A 26,801-nucleotide genomic window follows, 5' to 3' on the forward strand; every position below is an offset into this window, starting at 1 on the left:
ATGTCTTTATTTCACAGATGGAGCAGTAGTTCAATGGGAAGTGTTCAAGAGTCTCAAAAATGTGGAAGCATTGACAATAAAATCACTCCTACATAAACATCAGCTTGTTCAGGACAATCCAAATGTTGCCAGGGTTTTCCCTACCATTTTAAGGCTTAGGAGCAGCACCTAAGCCAAATGAATGAAAAATCAATATGAGCATTAAAACTAACTAAATGACTTGATTAAATGACTCAGACCTAATGATTGTAATTGGTCTTCAGTGGATGGTTTTGTCTTTAATTATCTTCTCTAGCTTTTCCAACAATCAGACACAGCTATGGTAATAATACTGGTCCAAAATCATGTGAAATTGCATATTTTTATTATTGAAAAATGTAATATTTTCTTGAGGAAGTATCACTAAACCCACCACTAAATATGTGCACGCATGTATACAGGAAATAATAATAAAAAATAAAAGAAATATCACACATAACATTCAATGTGTTGCAAATTATCTAGTGTTTGAGCCATAATGGGAGACTAAGTTTGAGAGACAACTTAAAAGTGGTTACTAGCTATACATTATAGTGGCCATGTTAGCTTCGTGTTAACTTCTGCATGCAAAGAGTTTGTTTCCCCTGAGTTTTGCCGGAAGGAATTTCCTCATTGTTACTCATAACAACAGAAACAGACAAGGCACGTTTGCGTGACAGAGGACAATTAAATCAGCTTAGGGGATGAGATTATTATCATAATTGATTCATCTGTCAATTCATTTTCTGATAAGGTAATGAAATGCTTTGTCTATAAAATGAAAAATGTCCATCACCAACACTCGGAGCCGAATGTAATCATATTCATATTGCATGTTCTGTCTTCCCAACAATACGAAGCTCGTCAATGGGCAGATATAAAACAGACAAGCAACAAATCCTCATATTTGAAAATGTCAAATAAATTACTTCAACGATGTATCGATTTAAAAAAATATAGTGCTGAATTAATTTCCAGAGATAAATTTGAATAATAGATGTAATGACTAACTGATAACACTTAATCAAAAATAACTGCTGGAACAACTTAAGACAGATGTTTCACAACAGAGTAACCGGATATGTGGGAAAGATTTCAACATTACAACACCATGGACAATGAGAGATTCATCTTAGAGGAAGAAAAAACATAATATGATCACAGATTTTTTTTTAGGACAACACCAGAAAAGAGAAGACATGGAGTTTAACTGTAGGAGTGCTTGGAGTAGAGCTCTAGCACTTCCTCTATAATACCATTCAAATTTCTTTTGTTATTTTTTTTTAATATTCAAATATTTAATACCCATATGCAGCCTGTTATTAATATGTACTACACAACTCAGGCTCATGCATTGTCAATGCCACTTTAAGCATGTGGTTGTTGTTACACGTTCTGTCCACTAGAGAGACTTCCAACATCAGCATGGATTTGTCATAAACAGTGTTTAAGTAACAATAGTGTTAGCCACGATGCTAATGGCATTGATAACTAGCTAAGCCAAACGGTGCTGTCACTACTATTTTAGTGATTTATAAGCAACATGTTTCTTACAGATTGCCTGCTTACTGAGAATACAGCTGTTAGAAGGTAATATATGAAGTCGAAGCTAACTCTGACAGCTGTAGGGCAGCTAACATTAACTTTAGCTGTCTCCATGTAGCTAAGCTCCTATAACTCGCGACGCAGTTAGGAAACCAGAACAAGCTAACTAATGATAACATAAGCATTTTGGCTTGGTTACTCGCAACGTTAGCTCACAATGTCTTTTGTTTCTCACTCCCGTAACGAAGAGGGCGATTAGCTAACATTAGCCAACCTATTTATAAAAAACATCAAATTTGAATAGTAATTTCAGCATTCGAATAGTATTGATTTTTTTACTATTCAAATTATATTTGACTTTCGGAATATAGCTTGGAGCTAGCTTGGAGTGGACAGTCCACGGTTTCGGTGAGCTGTCCCCGGAAATGTCCCCGAAATTGGAATGAAAGAAAGAAAACATTGACCAAACATATAGTCGCGCTGACTCGCGCAAACTCAAGCCAGAGCAAGTGCTGCTCAGAGCTCAGATATGTTCTAGAATGTCCATATTTTACGATGCTAAAATTACTGTTTATTTACATGAAGTCTGGTGGGTTTAGCGAACGCAATTTTGCGGACTTTTTATCTTTAAAAAAAGGATCTTACTCTAATAGAAAGATCAACCTCCTTAGAAATCCTTTCCATAATGTTGTCAGACACTTAGAATATTAATCTGAGCCTGTCAGAGGCAAAACAAGCACTTTTATGAACGTAAATACAAGCTGGACAATTGACGTCCATTAACTTGCATTGTAGCTTGTTTCGCCGTTGCCGACTGCAGCGATCTCGTTTACCGGACCAATGTAAAAGGAAAATATTGCCTCAATAGTTTTAACCGTATCCGATACTCAATGAGCTGTTGCAGAAACAACTTCAGCCTGAAGCAATAAAGCAAAAGCTGTCAGATAAATGTAGTGCAGTAAACATTACAACATTCCCCTCTGAGGTGAAGTACAAGTATGAAGCAGCAGCAGGGGCGATTCTAGGATCAGACCTTTAGGGGGGCTCAGCCCCTAATGAGAATGTGACACAGGTATAGTGCATGCAAAAGTGTTAATCTGCGCCATGAAATTACCAACTTTTTCACAACCGCACACCTGCTCTCCCTCTGACTCAGCCAAAGGCGTGAGTCTGGCACAACCACCTCAACCAGAATCTAAGCTTTCCAATGATATTAGTGCCAGGTTTGCGAGAAAATTAACATTGAACTTACATGAAATGTTATCATATTTGCATGCAGCATAAATCTCTGCACACCCATTACTCTCTGTGAAATATTTCACAAACTCTTCACTCAACACATGCCTCGATACAACAAGCGCTTCCCGGGTAATCTGGTTTTGAAATTGCAACAAAATTATAACGTATTCTCATGTAAACTATTTATGTCAGCACAGACAGTTTTGTAAATTGCTTAGCCAGTGTATCCCACCGTAATGGTTATTATATTGCCAGATTCCAGACAATCACACTTACTTATATATATATATATATATATATATTCCACTTACAAATATGAATATACATTTTATACTTATGCTTCCTAGTGACATCAATGCAAAAATATGAAGAAAAAAACTATTCCACCTGTGTGTGCATGGTTAAAATTGTATGGTAAAATTCTGAAGTGCAAAATAGTTCAGGCTACAGCACAAATACAGTATTTCTATCCATAGATAAGAATAATCAAGTTTTACCTCTGAATGTCTCTTCAAAGTGCACCAGATTGATGCATTTAAACGTTAAAATAGACTAAATGTTCTTACAGGGGAGCATGCCCATGGACCCCCCTAGGGGGGCTTGTGCCCCAGTGCAGCTCTAGGTCTTGTGATGCCCCTGGGGCAGTGTCCCCGTTTTAAGTTTTACAAAGATAAAAACATTACTTTTTTTGGAGGTATTGGAGGTAGAAATCTGGTCACCTTATGGTAGATACTAGCTAATAAACAGGTGATTGTTCTGTAAAGTACAGTACTGCGAGTCGGGCAGCAAGATGCTCGGCTTCTCAGACGCTCCCGGTGTGGTATGGCGCGTTGAGGAGGACGCAGCCGGAACGCAGCACAGTTGTGCTCAGTGGAGAATCAGTGTTACAGAGCTGTAGCGGTGCCAAAGTGGCACACTTTTTAATTAATTAACTTTATCGGGTAAAAAGAAACCACCAATACAGATAATCCGCTAATTGCCAAACATCGGCCCCGTTAATTGGCCAGGCCGATAATTGGCCAATCCCTGTCAAAGATTACCTGTGGGTCTCTGTAAAACATCTCGTACTGCAGGATCATCTGCCGGCTGATCTGCGAGCCGTGGTACACGATGACGTTCATGTGCGTCCACGTGCGAAACTCCCTCTCCCAGTTGGTGATGGTGGACAGGGGGGCGATGATGAGGAAGGGCCCGCGGATCCCCATGCTGAAGATCTCGTACAGAAAGGTGATGGACTGGATGGTCTTTCCCAGCCCCATCTCATCGGCCAGTATGCAGTTTTTTCTAGGAAGACAAGCAAAGTGAGAGAGCAAGAGAGGTCAGAGGGAGCACTACGTTCTGCCATAATCCTAAAATACATCCACTGATTACAACAATCAAACTAATTAATGCATTACTATTTGTGTAAACATACCTGTCTCCTCATAACACATTGGCTATGTTTATATTAACCCTGTGTCATCAGGCATGAATAAGTTGTAGAGGTTTCAAGAAAAACAGCTACATTTGATCAAATCCCTGAAACACCAAGCATCCACCTTTCAAGAGAATTACCACTAGAGATTTAATAGTGTTGAACACATAATTTAAACATTTACATTGTTTAACTTTTGCATTGTCTTATTGTATTACTGCTACGGTTCTGCGTGTGGCGTCAGGATGTTCTATGATGTGGTCACTCAGACACACATATAGTCATGGATGAGGGGAATAAAAAACACACACACACACACACACACGAGGAAAATATGCGATACGCGATAACGTTGAATATCGCGATAACGATGTTACTTCAATAAATTAACAGATTAAAATGTACTCAGTTCTGCCTTTCTGTTGCTTTCAGTATTCTTCTAAAATACAACAACAAATTGCTTGTTAAATTTAAAACAAATAAAAGATTTTTCTAAAATTTCTAACACTCTTTTATTGAACAAATTGAACATTGAATTGACAACAGGCACCACTAAAAAAAGAATGACAGTTGCACTTTAAAATGCAGTTGTCTGATATTTTCTTTCAACTAACGTAAAAAAAATCTCGTAGTGTCTATTGCAATATGTTGCAACCTTTCGCGATATGTATATTGCGCCAGTTTATATCGCGATGTCGATAAGAAAACGATATATTGTGCAGCCCTAACACACACACACACAAATCTGATTGTATTTCTACCTTAACAAAGTAAAACATGTTTTCCTTGGTCATTTTTGGTATGTTTTCTCCATGCTTAATATAAAATGTTGATGGAACAGGAGGGATGAAACGGTATGGGTAGGACAGGATGTACATCTTTGTGTGCTGTAATTGTTTCTCCTGTCAAGACTGGCCACAAAGACCCCGTCTAATGCAGTTTCATTGTAAGTGATGAAGGAAAAAAAAATCCACAATCATCGTTGCTAAATTACATTTCAAAGTTAAATTGAAGCTAATATTCTGCTTCAGCAGTCCAAATTGGATAGAAATTACAGTAACAAAATATCCTCTTTGTGTTGTAACAAGCACTGTAGATTTTTGAAACCGCTTTAAGAAGGGATCTATTTGTCGCAAAAATGTATAAGGAGGGGGGGGCGGGGGGGAGAGAATTACAGCAAGCAAGAACTCTTAGATACACCTAAAAGGCAGAAGGAGGATTTGTCGGTTGCAGTTTGTAAACACAACATTCAAAGTTGGCCCCTCCTCCCCCCGCTCAACGGGGGTCACGGTGCTCGACAGCAGGAGAAAGCCAACCCAAGATTCAGTCTTGTTTAGGAACAAGCTTTGGCCGCATGGCGTTTTTGCGGCGCTACGTGTGCGTTTTTTCGGTGAAGCGTTTTCGTGCAGTAGGCCTGTAACAATTATTACATAATTGTCAATTCTTTTTTACATGAGTGGGTTTCTTTGTTTAACAATAATTAATTGCTAACATTAGCTAAGGTCCTAAGTCGTATGACTGGTAATTGTTGATTTTGTTTAGATATGCCAAATTGTAATCATATAATTGATTATTTGTCGGACTATATGTTATTATTATTTTAATTGTTAGTTGTTGGCACTTAACCCTATACACGTTAATAGCAACAGAAATGACAATAATACATTATTTTGGTCACAGAACAGTAGTCTATATACACGACGTTCCACTTCCAGGATTGCTGCTGGTAAATCCGCCGGATGTCCCTTATTTTTGGCTCGATGTGGGTTACCTTCCTCTTTCTTTGTGTTTGCATTCTAAACTCCGGTGGATTTATGAGGACTATGGTAGGAATTTGTGACTGACTGGCGCACACGCACACACGATGACCTAAATTGAGGACAGCTACGCTCGTTAGTGTAAGTGCAATGATAAGTTAAAGTCCAATAAGTACTTAATCAAACCGTATGAATGTGTGTCCCAGGCCAGGTTAGGAAATTAACTAACAATGTAAAGATCAACAAGCCACTGACAGAAATGTTCAAATTTGATTCATTCAATAAATTATTTTGTGTCTTAAATCCACCAGCCATTTTCATATTATACCAACATTTGCAGCATCCTGAGCCTTTTTGGTAAGGTTACTAGGAAAACTCAGCCCAGAGTAGTTTTATTTCCCCCAAAATAAGTTTCCTTTTTATTTTTAAAGAACTATAAAAAAAAGAAAAATCACAACTTTTTTGCAACTTTGACTGTCTCCCGCAACTTCCTTGCAACAAAAATACAAAAGACATCGCAACATTTATCGCAATTTCTTACAAAAGCTCCCTCAAAATCAGGCATTTTGGGCCGCAACAATCTCAAAAGAAGGCCGCGAAATCCTGGAGGGACTGGTTGACTGCTCCTCAGATCTCTGCAGGGTAAATCCAGACAGCTAGCTAGACTATCTGTCCAATCTGAGTTTTCTGTTGCACGACTAAAACAACTTTTGAACGTACACGTTCCACCAAAACAAGTTCCTTCCCGAGGCTGTTTTGCAGAGGCACCGGGGCTCCGTCTGACGCTTAGCACCGCCCAAGACGATTGGGATTGGTTTAAAGAAATGCCAATAAACCAGAGCATGTTTTTCTCCCATCCTGGAATGCTGTGTGGACTAGCCACAGTGCTGCGGAGGAGGTTCTGGCAATGCAAAACTACATTACAGTGACAATCATATAGCAACATATGGAAGTGTTACAGCTGTAGTGTGCAGTACTCACCTGTTGTACCAGTTGAACAGTAACCAGTTCATTCCCTCTAACTGGTATTCTCTGAGCATGTTTCCATTCCGGTAATCTCTGGAGTGGTCCAACTTCTGCCATTTCTCCGGAGGAGGACGCTCCTGCAATATGAACACACACACACACACACACACACACACACACACACACACACACACACACATTAGCCCGTATTAATATTATTATTCCACTGACAAGTGATTTCACAACTTACTGTTTCAATTTCAGTGATAATTACCAAACAAAATGTGACTGGCAACTTTTGCTGGTTTAAGCTGAATTGTTTAAACACTATGATAACCAATATTAAATATAGGTTTCCTCCACACAACACAAATTGTATCCGACCTAAGAGCATATCAGATATTAAAACTATTTGGTTCCCCAGATAAAATCAGAAAGGAGATAAATTAAATTACATTTTTTAAAAGATGAGAAAGGACTCAGTTTGCAATTTTGGGAGATGGAATGGACAAATAATAAAATAAGTAGTGCAACAGATTGTTGCTGCCAGGGACTTTAATAAGACTTTATTACGGACTCATGATCCCGTAAAATGACAGCACAATACACACAACACTTAATACATAAATAAACCCAGAGGCATAATACAATTTCATAATATCAAATATTCATATGATAATACTAGTTTTGAAATGAATAAGAATCATTTGCTTCGGTTTCTTTCAGGAGTGGAGAGAGAGACTCGAGAAAATTGCAGTTATGTAAGCAGTCATTAAGTATTCAACATCCAGCAAAGTAAATGTACTGTGAGACTGGTCAGGAGACGGGTGACTCCTCTTTCACAAACCTCTCTGTTCTGTTTACACCAAAGCGAGGTTTATGGTAGCCGCGGTTTTCCCGGCGCGAGGTGCGCGCACCATAAAATGACGTCACCACGGCTGTCATTTCCAGCGCGAAGGCTCTTCAAGCTGTCGTGGTGCGTGGTCGCGCACCTCAGAATTTTTTTTAACCACGCGCCCACTGCGCTTTCACTTCCGTTGGGAAACACTGGCAGTGCAGGTTCGCCTCTACAAACATCTGTTTGATTCCCCATGTACAGACCACAGACAGTCAAACAACCTTTAAGGAACACGCCGACTTATTGGGACTTTGTCTTATTCACCGTATCCCCCAGAGTTAGATAAGTCCATACATACCCTTCTCATCTCCGTGTGTGTCGTAACTCTGTCTGATACACTCACCGCTAGCCTAGCTTAGCACAGATCCTGGAGGTAACCGGCTCCAACTAGCCTACTGCTCCAAATAAGTGACAAAATAACGCCAACATGTTCCTATTTACATGTTGTGATTTGTATAGTCACAGCGTGTACGAATAACAAGGTCACATGAGACACAGCCATCTTCTAACCGTATACAAACTAAGAACTATTTCTCAGAAGGCAAAGCACTGCTACTTCTGCTACTTGGGCGGAGTGATTTGCTAGCAGCACCTGAGAACGCCTGGAGTTGGGAGTTGCTAGCTAGCGGTGAGGGCGTCAGACAGAGTTACGACACGCACGGAGATGAGAAGGGTATGTATGGACTTATCTAACTCTGAGGGATACGGTGAATAAGACAAAGTCCCAATAAGTCGGCGTGTTCCTTTAAATATGTGGTCAGAGAGAGACACCACACTGGGAAGAAGAAACATGAGAGATGGTTTTATCAAAGCTAAAAAAAACGGCTTCACGGAAAGAGTGTTGTTAACGGCAGACACTCATTTTGATTTGGAGATAAACGACAGTCACGTTAATGATTAGAGGTGATACATTTTATGTTTGGCGGTACGTCTGTGTTTATAATGGATGTGTTTACGAATGTTGCCAGGCAGCCTGCTTTCCTTTACTTCTGCTCTCTTCTTCTCTATTACTTCTTGCTTATTCGGAGATATTTTGTTTCGGAGAATACAGCAACAAACAACGTAAACGTCTCTACGCTACTATCCGAAGCTTAAACGGCTTCTTCTGGGGCTTCTTGTCTGTACCGAATAGTTCCTAGCTTTGAAGCTTTATTTCAGGGTACGCCCAGGTTTCTCCAAGTTAAACGTAAGACTTTTTAAAGGAATACTTAGCACATCGTCGCCACATAGTCCACAAAAAAACGAGCTGAAGACAGCTGTCAGTCGTGGCGATAGAAACGTGCTTTGAGTGGATGAAGCATTAAGTTAATTTGACTCATTAAGCCTGGTGACGTTACTACTCCACTTCTCGTTTGTCCGTTACTGCAAAACCTCGGCTCCGCGACTTGCCGGAAGTTTATACGTTAACATGGCAATGGTACACATAAAAATGGCTGCTGCTCTGACCATTCTGCTACATTGATTTGAATGGAAATGGCCTTTATATCCGTTTTATTTCTATGGCCCAACCCCAGTAAACAATCGTCTACAGATGTGTAGAGGATTGTGGGTCACAGAACTGAAACATGAGGTTTGACATGGATTTGATTGTGAGGGTTTTCCAAACCTCAGTGTCACCTCCAAAAACAAACCCAAAACCAGATGGGATGCTGCAGCGCTGGAGAAGAAAGAAAACCTCACAGCACTGATTGTGTTTGCACTCATTAGCAGCGGAAAAGAAAACGAGGCCAAGGTGATGAATTTGAGGGCGGGTGGTTGTAGAGATGTGGGCAGAAAAGATGCGTCTGTTCTGCAGGGAGGTTTGGAGATTAAATATAAAAGCCATAACCTTGTTGTGGTGTTGTGCAGTTTTTCCTTTTTCTTACATCTGCCCACAAACACGCAGAATGTGAATGTTTGTGCTCACTAATTAGCCAAGATAGTCTGGTTTCAGACATCTCGATCCCCGCTCACATCTCCATATCTTCTCAGCAATTTCAAATAGGCGATGTGATCTTTGACAGCTGTTCCCCTGGTTGGAACAGCAACCGAGCCAATCAGAACTTTGTGGGTGGTATTAAGAATAAAGATGTTATCTTCCAGCAACAGAGCTACAAAAAAATGGCAACAAGTGTGGATGAAACAGACACAGTTATACAAGTTGTTCTAAGTCCACTCGCAGAAATAAGTAATCCATATACATGGCAAATGTTAGGTTAGCTGCTCCAAGCAAATGGTACTGCAGCTTCCGCGCTGACTGAAAATGACGGAAAGACAAAAGGGCAAAACAACCCCTTCTCTTAAACAGAAATCAGCTAACATGAACAAAATGTCAGAGTGAATAATGGAGAGACACAAAATTGGCAATGTATACTAGTTATCAAGTTATATCTGAGGTGGAGTGCTACAGTAACCATGCACTGTTAATAGGGATGGGCATTTCAAGAAAAAAATACTATTTGATATTCACTGGTAACTATTCGACCACACTTCGAAGATCCCCACCCCCTAATGTAAAGAAATACTTCCCCTGCTAACAACACTTTGCCACTTTATGGATGAAGATTTTCTTTCTGCTTATTACTCTTTGCAATGTTAAGTGTGCTGATCGATTAGAAATTCAACTTTATTTATATTGCACGTTTTAAATACAAGAATCATAATGTGGCACAAAAGCTTTTTTCAAGCTTACCAAGAATCTGAAACTGAACCCGTGTCGTATTCACGTTCGGATTTTACTCAATACTGTATCAACGTACGGTTTTGATGCTCTTCTCCTTTGTACTCGACTACTGTTGTATTTGTCCTCACCATGTGTCTGAGGTCTGGTGGCAGTTTCTGGATCCCCTCAAACTCTTTGATCTTCTCCGGGTCCAGGTCCTCCTGCAGCTCCCACGTGGCCTCCTCGTAGGACAGACTGCACCACTTAACCAGGTAATGGGTCACCTCCTTCAACAACACACACACAAACACATGGTGGCGTGATTTATTTATTCTGCGTTAAATCTACGCCGTGGCTACGTACGTAGGTAACGTGGCGATACCGACCCTACGCCGTAGCCTGACGCGCACCTCTCGAAAAAATGTAAATACACGCGACGCACGTCGCTCGGCCGTGGCTTGGTAGCGTTATATTTCCCCCCGTCCCCGACTCATTTCCTGGTTCTCCTTCTCCGTAAACAACATGAAATCAAGGAGAGGGTAAACTATTCCTGCTACAGATTTCCCACCGTGGTCAGAAAACACAGGGGAGACACTTTGTTTCTCTCACTATGACTCTAGAGTCGGTACTCGCTCTGAAGCTAATCAGCGTCACTCTCTCACTCGCTCTACACACACACACACAGCTGTTCTCTTAAAGAGATCGACACACACACCAGCGCACAAGTATAAACTTCAGGCCACTTACGTAGGCTACGGCGAAAGCTCTGCGTGCATACGTTCAGACTGCCGGGGTCGGCCGTCCAACGGTCTGACAGAAACGCAGGTCTTTCCATTCATTTTGAACGGGGGTAGTGCGTTTAGGCTGCAGCGGGGGTTGCAGACCGACAACTCTTGGGGAAACGCAACCCCACGTCATGCTGTGGTGGCCAATCATGTGACGGAGAACAGACTGTGTGTGTTTAAGAGCAGGATGTCACACAAATGGGCCGTTTCATTGACACCCCCCCGCCCCTCCCGGATTAGTGTGAATGCCCACTGAGAGCGCACCACGACGCTGAGGCCCTTCAGTAAGAGCCATTTTCAGAGCAGACAAACCCTGCTGTGAGAGAGCGTCTGTGTTTATGTGTTGCCTACCTCGCCGGTCTCAGTATCCGTGGTAACGGCCACCTCCAGCACTCTGTCCACCTCTATATAGTCTGGGTTAAATAAGTCCTCATCGGGCTAGAAAAAGGGACAAAGAGAGATGGAGAGAGAAAGAGGTTATTGATTATTAATCAGGGCAGGGATCCCTTTGATAAAGCAAATACAGTGGGTACGGAAAGTATTCAGACCCCTTTACATTTTTCACTCTTTGTTTCATTGCAGCCATTTGCTAAAACCAAAAAAGTTCATTTTATTTCTCATTAATGTACACTCAGCACCCCATCTTGACAGAAAAAAACAGAAATGTAGAAATTTTTGCAAATTTATTAAAAAAGAAAAACTGAAATATCACATGGTCATAAGTATTCAGACCCTTTGCTCAGTATTGAGTAGAAGCACCCTTTTGAGCTAGTACAGCCATGAGTCTTCTTGGGAATGATGCAACACGTTTTTCACACCTGGATTTGGGGATCCTCTGCCGTTCTTTCTTGCAGATCCTCTCCAGTTCCGTCAGGTTGGATGGTGAACGTTGGTGGACAGCCATTTTCAGGTCTCTCCAGAGATGCTCAATTGGGTTTAGGTCAGGGCTCTGGCTGGGCCAGTCAAGAATGGTCACAGAGTTGTTCCGAAGCCACTCCTTTGTTATTTTAGCTGTGTGCTTAGGGTCATTGTCTTGTTGGAAGGTGAACCTTCGGCCCAGTCTGAGGTCCTGAGCACTCTGGATGAGGCTTTCTTCCAGGATATCTCTGTACTTGGCCACATTCATCTTTCCTTCAATTGCAACCAGTCGTCCTGTCCCTGCAGCTGAAAAACACCCCCATAGCATGATGCTGCCACCACCATGTTTCACTGTTGGGATTGTATTGGGCAGGTGATGAGCAGTGCCTGGTTTTCTCCACACATACCGCTTAGAATTAACGCCAAAAAGTTCAATCTTGGTCTCATCAAACCAGAGAATCTTATTTCTCATAGTCTGGGAGTCCTTCATGTGTTTTTTGGCAAACTCTATGCGGGCTTTCATATGTCTTGCACTGAGGAGAGCCTTCCGTCGGGCCACTCTGCCATAAAGCCCCGACTGGTGGAGGGCTGCAGTGATAGTTGACTTTGTGGAACTTTCTCCCATCTCCCTACTGCATCTCTGGAGCTCAGCCACAGTGATCTTTGGGTTCTTCTTTACCTCTCTCACCAAGGCTCTTCTCCCACGATTGCTCAGTTTGGCTGGACTGCCAGGTCTAGGAAGAGTTCTGGTCGTCCCAAACTTGCTCTTAGGAACCTTGAGTGCTGCAGAAATTCTTCTGTAACCTTGGCCAGATCTGTGCCTTGCCACAATTCGGTCTCTGAGCTCCTTGGGCAGTTCCTTTGACCTCATGATTCTCATTTGCGCTGACATGCACCGTGAGCTGTAAGGTCTTATATAGACAGGTGTGTGCCTTTCCTAATCAAGTCCAATCAGTTTAATTAAACACAGCAGGACTCCAATGAAGGAGTAGAACCATCTCAAGGAGGATCAGAAGAAATGAACAGCATGTGAGTTAAATATGAGTGTCACAGCAAAGGGTCTGAATACTTATGACCATGTGATATTTCAGTTTTTCTTTTTTAATAAATTTGCAAAGATTTCTACATTTCTGTTTTTTTCTGTCAAGATGGGGTACTGAGTGTACATTAATGAGAAATAAAATGAACTTTTTTGATTTTAGCAAATGGCTGCAATGAAACAAAGAGTGAAAAATTTAAAGTGGTCTGAATACTTTCCGTACCCACTGTAGTCTGTGCAGAGAATGTCAAATAAGCACAAAGCTGGAAAATGACCAAGAAACATCAAAGGAAACATGGTTGGTTATTAATGTCATTATTTGTCATTGGTTATTACACTCTGGATTTACTTAATATTATAATTGATTATTTATTAATTATTTAAAGTCGCAAGATCTCCGCTTCGTTCTCTTTTGCGGCTCCTATGGCGACAAGTGCTAACAGCAGGTGTGTTTTTGGATCACACCTCCCAGAGGTCCAATCAGTGTCGCCCGTTTGCCTTCTTCTAGAGCAATGGTTCCCAACCTTTTTTCCTTGGCGCCCCCCCTACTTATGCCTAAGAAAAGCTGAGCCCCCCCTCCGAAACCGAAGTTGAGGTAACTCTCGAGATAGAGTCTTACTTTCTTTTTTGATACAGAGGAGTTATCAGCACTTTTACGTTTCTCCGCTATGTTTCATTCATAAAATAGTGATGCCGTGGCGGCAGGAAAAATGAGGATGATAGCAGCTAGCAGCTGACCTGATGACAGCAAGGGCCACAGGTTAAGAGGTCCCGGAGGTTTGGCCTACTAAGTAGCCTGCCTACAATTTTAAGCAAGAACAAAAATATATAGTTTTAATACAGACTTTTGTATACATTATATATTCTAGTGTACTATCATAATTTGTTTAACATGTGCACTTTTTTTTTTAATCTCAAGTTCAAACCAGATAAAGACTTGCGCACCCCCTGTGATCTTTGCCGCCCCCCTGAGGGGTCCCCAGACCCCAGGTTGGGAACCACTGTTCTACATGACGAATTTGTGTCCGTTCCTTTGGATTTTCAATCGTTTTTGATGTTTCGTCGTATCATAGTCAAGTTGCAGCTTTAAGCCCGTTTTTCAGATGTTAAAGGTTCTGAAAGAAAGGGATGTTTGTTTTTTGTGACCGTTTTTCGTTAAAGAGAAAGTGGGAGTTTATGTGCTACGTGACCCACTGTGCGTGTGTCAATGATGCGCGCTCTACTGTTGTGAAGAAATGCGGCTGCTGTTGATGTCAAGCAGGCTTCGGATGTACAGTTGTTGGAGATATTGGACTAAAAGTAATGGCTCTTTTCTCTGTTTGTTCGGTCATAGTAACCGTTTACTCGCAACGCTAGCAGAGTCCGGGAAACAAAAAAACAATGGGCTGCTTCGCGAGCAAGTCTGTTGAGTTAGCTTCACGTACCCTCTCTGGCGGACCAATCCCTGCTGGGTGACGGAAAATGCGTCACAACTGAGCACCGCTTGTGATTTTTTTTTACTTTAAATACTTTGCAGCAGCACTGGATGACACTGTTGTGAATTATTAGCCAGTGTGTCCCATCTATTAGGCATTTTCCTAACAGCTTAATAGCTTTGCTAGATTATTAAATACAAATCTGTCCAGCGTGACTCGATTAGGCTTCCATCCGGACCTGACCAGTGGATGAGGACAGTAAGCAGCAGAAGATGTTAGCCGTTACCTCGGTGAACAGGTGCTTCATCTGGGCCTGTTTGGTCCTGAAGCGTTTAATCTTCTGGTGGATTCTGGGATCTTTCTCCAGCTCTTCCAGAGTGGCCCACTTACAGTGTAGGTAGGAACTAAAAAAAAAAAAAAACCACAAAACAACAAAAGAATCGACACAGCTTTCACTTAGTGAAACATATGTATTTTGTTTGTCTGTTTATATGTTATAAAAGTAGATACAAATTATTACAAGATTAAATACCCATCAAAAAACTCAGGACTAATTAGGGTTGCACGATATTGACAAAATGTGATATTGCGATATCGATATTAATTTCAATATTTTTAAACATATGTAAAATTACAAAAGTTACGGGAAAATGCATTAAAATAGATTCATAACAAATTAAACAAGTTTTCTTACAAGACAAGGTTTATTTCAACTGATGGTCATATTGGACTGGTCCAACATGAATAAATAAATAAGGACCATGTCTACAGAACAGGACGTGCCAGAGAAACAGTATAAAATATGTAAAGAGAACAGGACACAACTTTTCTTTCTCTTCTCTGATTCATTCCGTTTTGTTGTCTCTATCTATTTCTTCACTTACACCGTCACTCTGTTGAAATATGCACACATGTGGTACGCTGCATAGGGTTTGTCACGTAGTGGACCCGTGCGCTGACGTGCACTAACGTGCAAGTGGCACGGTAACTGGCCACAACATGATCATTATAGCATTTCAAGCGGGCTCTAAATTGAACACAACTAAGCATGGCCGCGGGAACTAGGGGTGCGGAGGGTGCTGCAGCACCCCCTAGCGAAAGGACAAACTACTACAACCCTAATAAACTACTACAACCATAATAAACTACATATACATATATATACATACACTATATATATATATATATATATATATATATATATATATACACACACACACACACACTTTTAATAAATTGATTATTAATATAAATCTAATTCCTTTCATTACAAATTAAATGTAATACATTTTAAAAATCTGGTAAGTAAGAGATAAACACATAATTTGATTAGAATGAATCTGCTGATTTTGCCAAGAGCAAGGCGTGCTGTGCGCCTCTGACACTCATTCATGAGTGAAGATAGTTGTGGAAACTTTCCCAGCTGGTCAACAGTACAGAAGTTAGCTAACCATGGCACAAAAGCACATTTTGGATTTCTTTATAAATCAACCACAGGCTAAAAAGCCTAAAAGACTGGAGGCAGAAAACTCCGCAACTGTAACCGAAAGAAGTAGCAGCAGAACCCTCTACACCTGTCACTGCCACAGCGTCCCTGCTAGCAACAGACGACAAGGGAGCTAATCTTGTAAGCCAAGCTAGCAGCAGCAGGGCAGCCGCAGACTGGCTTGCTTCATTTTGATTTGATATAATTCAGTGATGCGTTTTATGGCTCCTTTTTTGAGCTTGTAGTAGGCATATTCTGTACCATTGTCGTAGCTGTGTGCCTATATTGTGCGTTAACTGTGCTTATTTTGTTCTGCCTTGGATTTTGGACTTTATTCTTGTTTTTGTTTTTTCGCTTTTGGAGCGTGTACCTTGTTGTATTACCGAAGCCTTAGTACTGTTTTGACACCACGAAGTGCCTTCGTTTTAATAAATAGAGACATTTTGTCTTCAGCTTGACAGTATGGGTATGAAAGAAATTTCACTTGGTTGAATAGTGATGGGGATTATTTTCCGGTGTTTCGGGATCAGTAGCCTATGGCTGGCTAATTATTGTCTTGGATAGGCTATTTATAATGAATTGAATATCTATACAGTTCAATAAATGTGATGGATGCAGTTTGGTGTGTGGTGGTTGACTTTGGCTGAAAACTTCACTCGGAAAATTTGTCAGCACCCCCAATTCAAAATATGTTCCCGCGGCTCTGCAACTAAGCTACACAACCAACGGACGGATTACAGCGCTCCACAAAAGAAACAAAATATTGCATACTTATTGGGACACTTTCGATAAATTGCGATAACGATTTTGAGTCAATAGATCTTGCACCCCTAGATCTAATATTGCGCAACGTGATATTGCGATAACGATATTGACGTCGATATATCTTGCACCCCTAGGACTAATCCCATCAGGACTTCCAGTGTTGTAATGTAACAAGGTACAGTACTTTGCTACTGTACCAAAGTAGTTTCATGTATCTGTACTTTACTTTGTCATTTATATTTCTGTAAACTTTTACTTACTCCACTACATTTCCTAAATAAAATGTCTACTTTCACTCTGATACATTTCCCCCTAAGCATCTTCGTTACTTGTTACTACAAAGTAACATCAGGAGAAATGTGTTTGACTGCAAAGAAGCAGGTTTGGCCACTCATTGCTCACATTGAGTTAATGCACGCTCCGTTCCAGTTGGTGACGTAATGCCCGTTTGTTGCCAAGCGCCAAAACCACAGGCCAAAACTAAAGAAGAGGAAGAAGCATAATAACTGCAGGCTCTGCTGCCAATGTAACAGACAATGATGATGATGATGATGATGATGATGACAGTGGTGAAGACAACGCTACAGACCATATCTGCAAGAAATGTTTTCGTACGTTGGAGTGAAAGATTTTTCCTCACAAAAAACAATTCTGTTTCTGTTTTTCTCTTTGCTGATGTCAGACTTTGAATTTGATGTTTAAGAAGGTGTGGAAACCATGAATATTAAGCTTCACTGTGATTATATATATATATATTTATTATGTACATATGTATATATTTTTGTCACTATCACACATCCTCTCTCACTACCATGCACGCCTACAATCATGATATGATGATAGTATAAAAACTCAACTCGTCGTGTTTGGATTGGAAAGAATGCTGAGTTAAATCCAAAGAACACCATACCTACTGTGAAACATGGGGGTGGAAACATCATGCTTTGGGGAAGTTTTTCTGCAAAGGGACCAGGACGACTGATCCATGTAAAGGAAAGAATGAATGGGAAATGTATCATGAGATTTTGAGTGAAAACCTCCTTCCCTCAGCAAGGGCATTGAAGATGAAATGTGGCTGCTTTCAGCATGACAATGATCCCAAACACACCGCCCGGGCAACAAAGGAGTGGCTTCCTAAGAAGCATTTCAAGGTCCTGGAGTGGCCTAGCCAGTCTCCAGATCTCAACCCCATAGAAGATCTTTGGAGGGAGTTGAAAGTCCGTGTTGCCCAGCGACAGCCCCAAAACATCACTGCTCTAGAGGAGATCTGCATGGAGGAATGGGCCAAAATACCAGCAACAGTGTGTGAAAACCTTGTGAAGACTTACAGAAAATGTTTGACCTCTGTCATTGCCAATAAAGGGTATATAACAAAGTATTGAGATGAACTTTTGTTACTGACTAAATACTTTCTATATATCTATATTCTAAATACTAAATTTTCCACCATAATTTGCAAATAAATTCATTAAAAATCCTACAATGTGATTTTCTGGATTTTTTTTTTTTCTCATTTTGTCTCTCATAGATGAAGTGTACCTATGATGAAAATTACAGACCTCTCTCATCTTTTTAAGTGGGAGAACTTGCACAATTGGTGGCTGACTAAATACTTTTTTGCCCCCACTGTATGTATGTATGTATGTATGTATGTATGTATGTATGTATGTATGTATGTATGTATACACACACACACACACACACACACACACACACACACACTGTACAATATAAGACTTGTACTTAAGTAATATTCTAAAAGGTGACTCTTTAACTTCTACCTAAGTCATTTTCTGGTAAGATAAGTATCTTATCAGATACTCAAGTATTGCTTTCAAGTACTTTATACAAGACAGCTGACTGCTCTCAAAAATCCCCTCAATCCCCCCCTGTGCATTTAGGGAGAGAAACTGTTAAGTAAAGGGATGCAAATAAATCAGTGTCCCATCATTTCTGCATCAAACACAGAACAGCAGCACAATTTATTTGGAAAACGACTGATATCTACGTTTTCGCGTCAATCTTGGCACCGTTTTTTTCTAGTACAGTCAGCGTTCAACTTGCATTACTCTCACCTTGGCCAACAAACCAACTAATTAGCTCCAATCATGCTTATTGTCAACGTGGATAAAATATCCTTGATCCCTTATTTAGCCCATGATTTAATGATTCAATCATCAGGACAGCAACAGACCTCTTTCCCAGCCATTGGCAGGAGCACAGGCTGTTTACGGTAGTTTGACTGACCTTTTCCCCCCATCTGCATTCCGCGAAGACCCGCCTTACTCTGCCTCTAATTGGCTAATACTCCTTGCCTTCTTCACAGAACGGAGCACGAAGGAAAACAATAACTGCCTGAGTAGGCACGGTAGATGATAGCCGGCTTAATGCTGATGTGGCACATGGATTTATGAAAACATTTTAAAATGGCACTTAACGTCATAGAATAATTAACTTTTAAAGAAAAAAATCAGCCCATCCAAACAATTCTTCTGTGCTGGTGCGTTGGACAAAAACAAAGACTTAAGAGAAAGAAGAAGAAAGAGAAAATCCCGCACACTGCTCTTGCTGCAGCATCACAATTTATTAAAGAACACTTTAAAGAAAACTAACGTTTCGGTCCCTCTGGACCTTTGTCAACAGTATTTCAATCATTAACACCCAATGGTGTTAAATACATTCTGCTCCGCCCATTGTGTGTCCCCAGGTGTGGGATAATTGACAATCACTTGTCAATGGGAGTGTCTCTCCGTGAACTCACAGTGTGAGGGATTTACCTATTCTTCAAATCGTAGAATAATTTTAAAAAATACATTTAAAAATAAATAAATAAAAAAGCGCCTGAGGTGGCATTTGGTGAATCTAAATAAATAAAATCATTTATGAAGACGCAACGGAGCAATGACACAAGAGTAGGGATAGATTGTCGGCCCTGGCCTATTATCAGGCTGTTTTTCGGCAGTTTGCAGAGTATCTGTATCGGCGTTTTATTTGCCTGACAACCAATAAAGTTAATTAAAAAGTGCTCTACTTTGGCTCCTCTACAGCTCTGCGTCAGTCACCACTGAGTCTGACTTAATGTCCCGCCCACAACACTATCTGACTATCTGTTACTGGGTATTAATGTTCAAAGTTTCTCATTTATTAAATAATTGCTTAAAGCATTTAAACTAAGTTTTGTGTTGGAGTTTGTAACATTCCAAAATCTTAATTTTGACTTACAGATTTTCATTTTTGCTGTAAATGCATGTTGGTTCCAAATATCGGTTATCAGTTTCATTAACTACTAATAATCGATATCGGTTATGAAAAACCAGTATCGGTCGATCCCCACACAACAGCAAAACGGATACATGTGATCCTTCTGACGGACAGACATTCAGCAAGATATTTGGGGTCAGTGAACACACCCAAATGTCCTCTACCGTTTCTTCATGCACCACACAACACTGAACCTTCCAGAACAGGAAAGAATGAGGATGTGTCATATACAGTATGCACTGACAAAGAATTCCCTAATCATTAGTCGATGGCAAAGAAAGCCGAACAAATGTTGTTACTATGGCTACAGTTGAACATGCATGATTTAATCCATAAACCCCAATCTATAAATGGACAAATATAAATGTCAGTGCAGTGTTCAGTGTACAGTACGTGCACCATGCAGTTACTTAACTGCCAATGCAACGACTTCTGCATTTGATAATGCGTTATATATAATAATGATTTTTAGAGTACAAATATTATACTTGGGGCACTTTTCTGTAACTTTCTAACTGGCAAATGAATACATTATTCTAAATACAGTCATGGCACAGTAAAGCGTTGGCATCCATTCAGTGTGATTCAACTCACCATGTTTTATTCATCGCCCCTGAGAATGAATTGCGATCATATTAATGATGGTATACTGTTATCTGTGTAGGACCTTTCTTAAAGATATAGAGCGCTGGAACAAACGGGAGTGTCTCCAGAGATCCTAGACAGGGCTGGGAGAGCTGAGCCTTGCCGAGAGGAGGGAAAAGTCTCTGCCCTCCCTCAACAGCTACTGCTGAGCACCACTTTACTCCCTCTGGGGAACAGACCACTGCTAAAACACACAGCCCACTGTGTGCAAAGTCAACTTCTCTGGGAGAAATCAATGTCATAAAAAAAACTATTAAGTAGCTCTAACAAAGTCAAGGCTAGACCTGGGTTAAGACAATCGATTCTCCAATTAAAAATGATCTTCTACAATTCTTAATGTAAGCATTAACCTGGTACTTTATAAAAAACATATGATGCCGGTTGCTTCTTGCTTGTACAATTTACAGCAGAAGTTCTCTGAGAATCAATTTTATATCCAAGCTAAACTGGTATTGGAACTGAAATGTCCTTAACCCAAATGATTTTGAATCGCAAATGTAATCGAATCAGGACCTTGTCAATCAGAATCGAATCGATTCAGGAAATCATTGGGCGATACCCAGCCCTAGTCACGAAGACACTCCTTAAATGTCTTCATCAATCCTAAAAGGCAAATTGTTACCACCTCTGAGGCTGCACGTGGGCAGCCAGGACTTGTAGATTCACCAGGGATTATTTTTAGGACATTGCTTTGATTGCGTAGGCGTCCGTAATCAGGTGGCTCAGTGATCAGACTAAAGAAGCAGCTCACTGGCTCAGCCTTTGTCCATTCTGGGTGGTTTGCATCTTGTCACACAACCCAACTGGCCGGTTACTAGTTTGAACAAAATGTCACGTGAACCGACAGCTTCGTTAACTATACAGACTGATAAAAAACATGTCACGCCGTTTATCATGGCTGAATCCAAGTGGAAAAAGTTGATTATCAGCTGACAGAGTTTCAAAATTGTACTTGCCGCCTCATGCCGACTACACTCCAATTAAGCAGGTGTTCCCTTCCCTTGTCGCTGCACAATTTTTTTAAACGACACGCAGCCCTGACGGTAAGCCATCCAGCCGCTGTCGATACATTTCACTCTGAACCACAAACGTCAAGCTGCTGGTGGCGCTACAGGACAAATCGGAATCACCAAAGTCAGTAGAGTTCATCCTCTGGGTAACATAAATGACTGTACAAAACGTTATGGCAATCCAGCCAACAGCTTTTGGGATATTTCAGTCCGAACCAAAGTGGTGGACCGACCAACTCTGCCATCCCTTGAGCCACAGTATGAACAGTACATTAGGTACAGCTTCACTGCGTTAGCGCTAGGTAGCTTGCTTGGCATTATGCTGAACAAGACATTTTTACGGGAACCACATGTCGCAATTAACTTTGAACATGAAGTTTTAGACACTAGAGATGTCCCAACCAGAGTCCTTTGATATTAAGCATCGGTCTTCATCTGATCCTCAGATTTACCTGATTAAAGATGTATCCGACACATTGAATAAACACCTGTAGCCTGCCTCATGTAGCACACCTCATTGTTTGAGCTAATTGATCCAAATACTGAAGGCCCTGATTCAAAAAGTTCAAAAGCTTAAATCTTTGACAATAATGGAAGCTTAACTGAAGAATGTGACTCCTGACCATAGACTGTAAATATTATTAATAATAATAATAATAATAATAATATTAACAGTCTATGCTCCTGACATGGATGTGAAGCAATCTGCTGAAGAGAAGACGACTCACTCTGTTAAGGCTCGGTATGGTTCAAACATATTCAATGCCGGTACCGATACCAATACCGTGACTTTGATACTGGTTACTGACCTTCACTTTTTTTCAATACCAATTTTCTAAAAATTCATTTTGACAAAAAGAAATTACAACATCACGGCACAAAACTTTTTATTTATTTTTCAGGTCCTACTACGTGAGCCCTGTCTCTGTGTAACGGAGAGTTTTTCCTGCCTGCCTCTGCGACATGAAACGTCAGACAGCCAATCAGCAGCATTTCTAGATCTTGGTAGAAGCATGCTGCATGTTTATTGGCTCACTGACGCTGATGAGATTTACTCCTTAGGTATAGAAATTGGGTATTGAATGACAAGGCATTTTTCGATACTCGATAATTTAGAGGCAATTCGGTCGGTGCCTTAAAAGTATTGAATTCGGTACCCAGCCCTAGATGGAGTTGTTGGGGCTTTACTCCCTTTCCCTGTGCCTCTTCCCAAAGGAGCACAAAACAGGAGAGACAATACAAAGTCCTCACTGTCCAAACAGCCGCACTCGTACACAATGTAACTGTGCAGGATAAAAAGCCTCTAGGGAGTAGGCTACATATCTAAAATACAAAATATATGTACTGAATATGTATGAAGAAGAAATGATGAAGAGAGACTCACAAATTTCTGTACTTGACATAAAACGTCTCTGTCTCCTCGGCTTGGTCCTCTGATGATAAAGTCTAGGGGGAGGGAGGGAGGGGGGGGAGGGGGGAGAGAGAGAGAGAGAGAGAGGGGAGGGGGGGGGATTAAGAGAAGGAGAAATAAATATATGAAGAGCAGGAAAAGCAGCAGGAGAGTAGATTTTAAAATAAACATAATACACAGTACGTGTGTGTGTGTGTGTGTGTGTGTATATCTTTCTTCTTCACCTCTTTCTTCACTGTTTTGACAGACAGAATTTTCTCAATGATGTTGGCCTCGTCTTCAGGTGGTTCCTGAGGGAGAGACAGAAAAGATTAGCTGTCTACAAGGATGAAGGCTGGTTCACAGAGTTTGTGATCACACAGCAGCAGTGTTATAACCAGTCCCTCCAGGATTTTCGCGATGTCGCGATCGAGCCAATTCACGCAAATTCAACCAATCACCGTGACTTTGGTGCGACTCGCAATTTTGACCAATCACCGCAACTTTTCCGCAAATTTGACCAATAACCGGAGTTTCCCGTGACTTCAACCAATCCCAGCAGTCCCACGTGCCAGACTTTACGTCAGTATAATGTGACTCTGAGTGCCACTGACCAAGCGGGAGCGAGAGAGAACTTGTTTCCGATATGAAGACGAGACTCGAACATCTCACATTACCAACAAAACGTACAGCGAAAGACATTTCCGTCGTGCCAACCTGTATGCATTTTAACATGAATTAAACGTTACACTGTAACGTTTTTTCACTCTAAAGTCGCTGAAGTGGCTGCTGTTTCAATCCTGTCGGCTGTCTGCAGCGGGCGGGGGTGGGCCTGCCGCTCATGCAGTTCCCCCCGCTCACTCCTGACGTGTGCGCGCGCACGCACGCACGCACGCACGCACGCACGCACGCACGCACGCACGCACACACGCACACACGCACACACACGGTGGATGCAGGAAAAACCGGAGATGAGACGTACACGATGACCTAAACTGAGGACAGCTACGCTCGTTACTGTAAGTCCAACGATAAGTTAAAGTCCAATAAGTACTTTATTAAACCGTATGAATGTGTGTCCCAGGCCAGGTTAGGAAATTAACTAACAATGTAAAGATCAACAAGTCACTGACATACATGTTCAAATTTGATTCATTCAATAAATTATTATTTTTTGTCTTAAATCCACCAGCCGTTTTCATATTATACCAACATTTGCAGCATCCTGAGCCTTTTTGGTAAGGTTACTAGGAAAACTCAGCCCAGAGTAGTTTTATTTCCCCCAAAATAAGTTTCCTTTTTATTTTTAAAGAACTATACCAAAAAAAAAAAAAAAACTTTGACTGTCTCTCGCAACTTCATTGCAACAAACATACAAAAGACATCGCAACTTTTATCGCAATCTTTTACAAAAGCTCCCGCAAAGTCAGGCATTTTTGGGCCGCAACAATCTCAAAAGAAGGCCGCGAAATCCTGGAGGGACTGAATAAAAGACGAATTAAATGACCATCAAATTGAATCAAAACCTTTCTAAGGTGTGAAAGCTCATTTGAACTTTCATGGGGACCAAACAACTGAACTCTGCTCCGCTCTAGAGTTCGGTTCACTTTAGGTGAGAACACGATCCGACCCAAATATATGAAGCAAACCAAAAACAAAACCCGAAATCCTAAGACGTTAATTAATAAATTTGGTGTTGTTGCTCCATTGTTTCTGAAACCAGAAGTGTCAGCGAGTTTCACTCCAATATTCTGTCCAGTAGACGGCGACCATTTCCACTAGGGGTGGAACGATACATGTATTCGTATTGAACCGAAATGGTACGGGCGTCTCGGTTCGGTCCATGAATTTACACAGAGAATACACGGTATAAAAATAAATAAAACTTGCGTGCAAATTAATGTAATGTAATGCGGAACTACTGTTAGACATGCGGTTCTTTAGAGACACCTAATCTGTAGCCCTGCCCTTAGCTCGGAAGCTCCCGAGCTCCGCCTATATGTCAAGTCGGTCAGTCCAGTGAGTCCACATGAAGCAAACTAGTCCCTTTCATATACAACCAAACACGGACGTAGCTGTATCCCTTCTCGTCTCGACCACAAATGGCCTCCAGGCCCGTTTGCTTCGCCGTTTGCTCCGGTATTAGCTGTTAGCTCCGCCGTTAGCTCTTAGCTCTGCTGTTAGCTCCGCCGTTAGCTGTTAGCTCCGCCGTTAGCTGTTAGCTCCGCCGTTAGCGTGTAAAGCTAACACCAAAACTCGTCAATTGCTCTGTGTAACCGAAGCTGCTCTTTTAACACCCCTGCTCTGTGCATTCACATATGAGAGAAGTGCTCGTCTCCCATATCACACTAGTAACAGATTGTCTTATTTTGTTTACAAGTTACAGATGGAGTCTGGAGATGATGCAGGGTACTTATTTTTTTAAGTTTAAGTTTACGGTTTACATCTTACTTTATACGCTTCAAGCTGTTACAGCTAGCTCAGTGGACAGCCTGAGACATGCACAATAAAAAAAATTGCCTTCTGCATTTTTGTTTTGCTTTTCCCGCCACTGTACCGAACCGAACCGTGATGTCTGAACCGAGGTATGAACCGAACCGTGACTTCTGTGTACCATTCCACCCCTAATTTCCACCGTGTGACATTTCTTTACAATGTTTGGTGCCCTATACAACGTGCAGTGTGAGTGCTAAGCGAACCAAATTAAAAATGAAACACTTTACTTGAAGGTATCTACATAAGAGTGACATGACACTGCCATGATACATGAACCCTAACCATAACTTGTCATGACAAAAACCGAATGACACTTACTGACAGAAGCGTTATGTCATAAAGGTTTATGACATAACATATACATATTATATATATATATATATATATATATATATATATATATATATATATATATATATATATATATATATATATATATATCTGAGAAAGCTCCTTCACTTGTTTTCAACAACAATAACAGACTGAATAAAAGAGAGATGACGCCCGGGTTCTACTCCGACCTGCATCCTTTGCTGCATGTCATTCCCCCCTCTCTCTCCCCTTTCATGTCTTCAGCTGTCCTATCAAAATAAAGGCCAAAATCTTAAAAAACAAGCAAAAAAAACAGACAGACAGAAAGACATAGGGAGACAGAGGAAGAGAGGGGGAGTGCGATGGACTGAAGCGTATGCTACTCACAGAGTGACGGCTGACTTATTATGAATGGGTCCAGCACGGGTCGAATGCGCTTTGGCGGGTCAGCGGCGTTACACACGTCTTGTGTACGCTATGAAATGTCTGTATCGTCACTGCGCTACATTTTTATGAACTATGATATTCTGGCGGGTCACATCTCTCGCCCAGGTCCAGCAGGCTCCGTCTCACACGCTATTAGCCTACTCAATGAACTGAAGCTAGTTGCATTTAATAACTTCTAATGTGTTTTTCGCCGTGGCGGCCGCAATAACAGAGTTACCAGCGGAAACACTGGTACCAATACAGGTTTTCCTCTCATACTTAACAATATACAGCTTAACAATTAAAACTGTAGACAAATGTCAGCATGTGGACCGGCGGTGCTGGGTCTCTCCATGTTGCAGGTGAGCCGTGTGTGCGCGGAGGAAAGATCCAAACACAGGCACGGCTTTACAGAAGGAATGGGTAACGCAACAT

General features: G+C 41.1%; 1 protein-coding gene across 1 annotated transcript in view; it reads right to left on the reverse strand.

The window, feature by feature from the left end:
* Positions 1-26,801, reverse strand: part of chd6 (chromodomain helicase DNA binding protein 6) — a 165,742-nt gene that overhangs the window by 59,036 nt on the left and 79,905 nt on the right. Inside the window, 7 exon segments of the mRNA XM_078249261.1 lie at positions 3,843-4,086; positions 6,955-7,076; positions 10,628-10,765; positions 11,615-11,701; positions 14,862-14,979; positions 23,127-23,188; positions 23,378-23,443. Coding sequence (XP_078105387.1) covers positions 3,843-4,086; positions 6,955-7,076; positions 10,628-10,765; positions 11,615-11,701; positions 14,862-14,979; positions 23,127-23,188; positions 23,378-23,443 — 837 coding nt within the window.

The sequence above is a fragment of the Sander vitreus genome, chromosome 4, assembly GCF_031162955.1.
Source record: "Sander vitreus isolate 19-12246 chromosome 4, sanVit1, whole genome shotgun sequence".
NCBI lineage: Eukaryota > Metazoa > Chordata > Actinopteri > Perciformes > Percidae > Sander > Sander vitreus.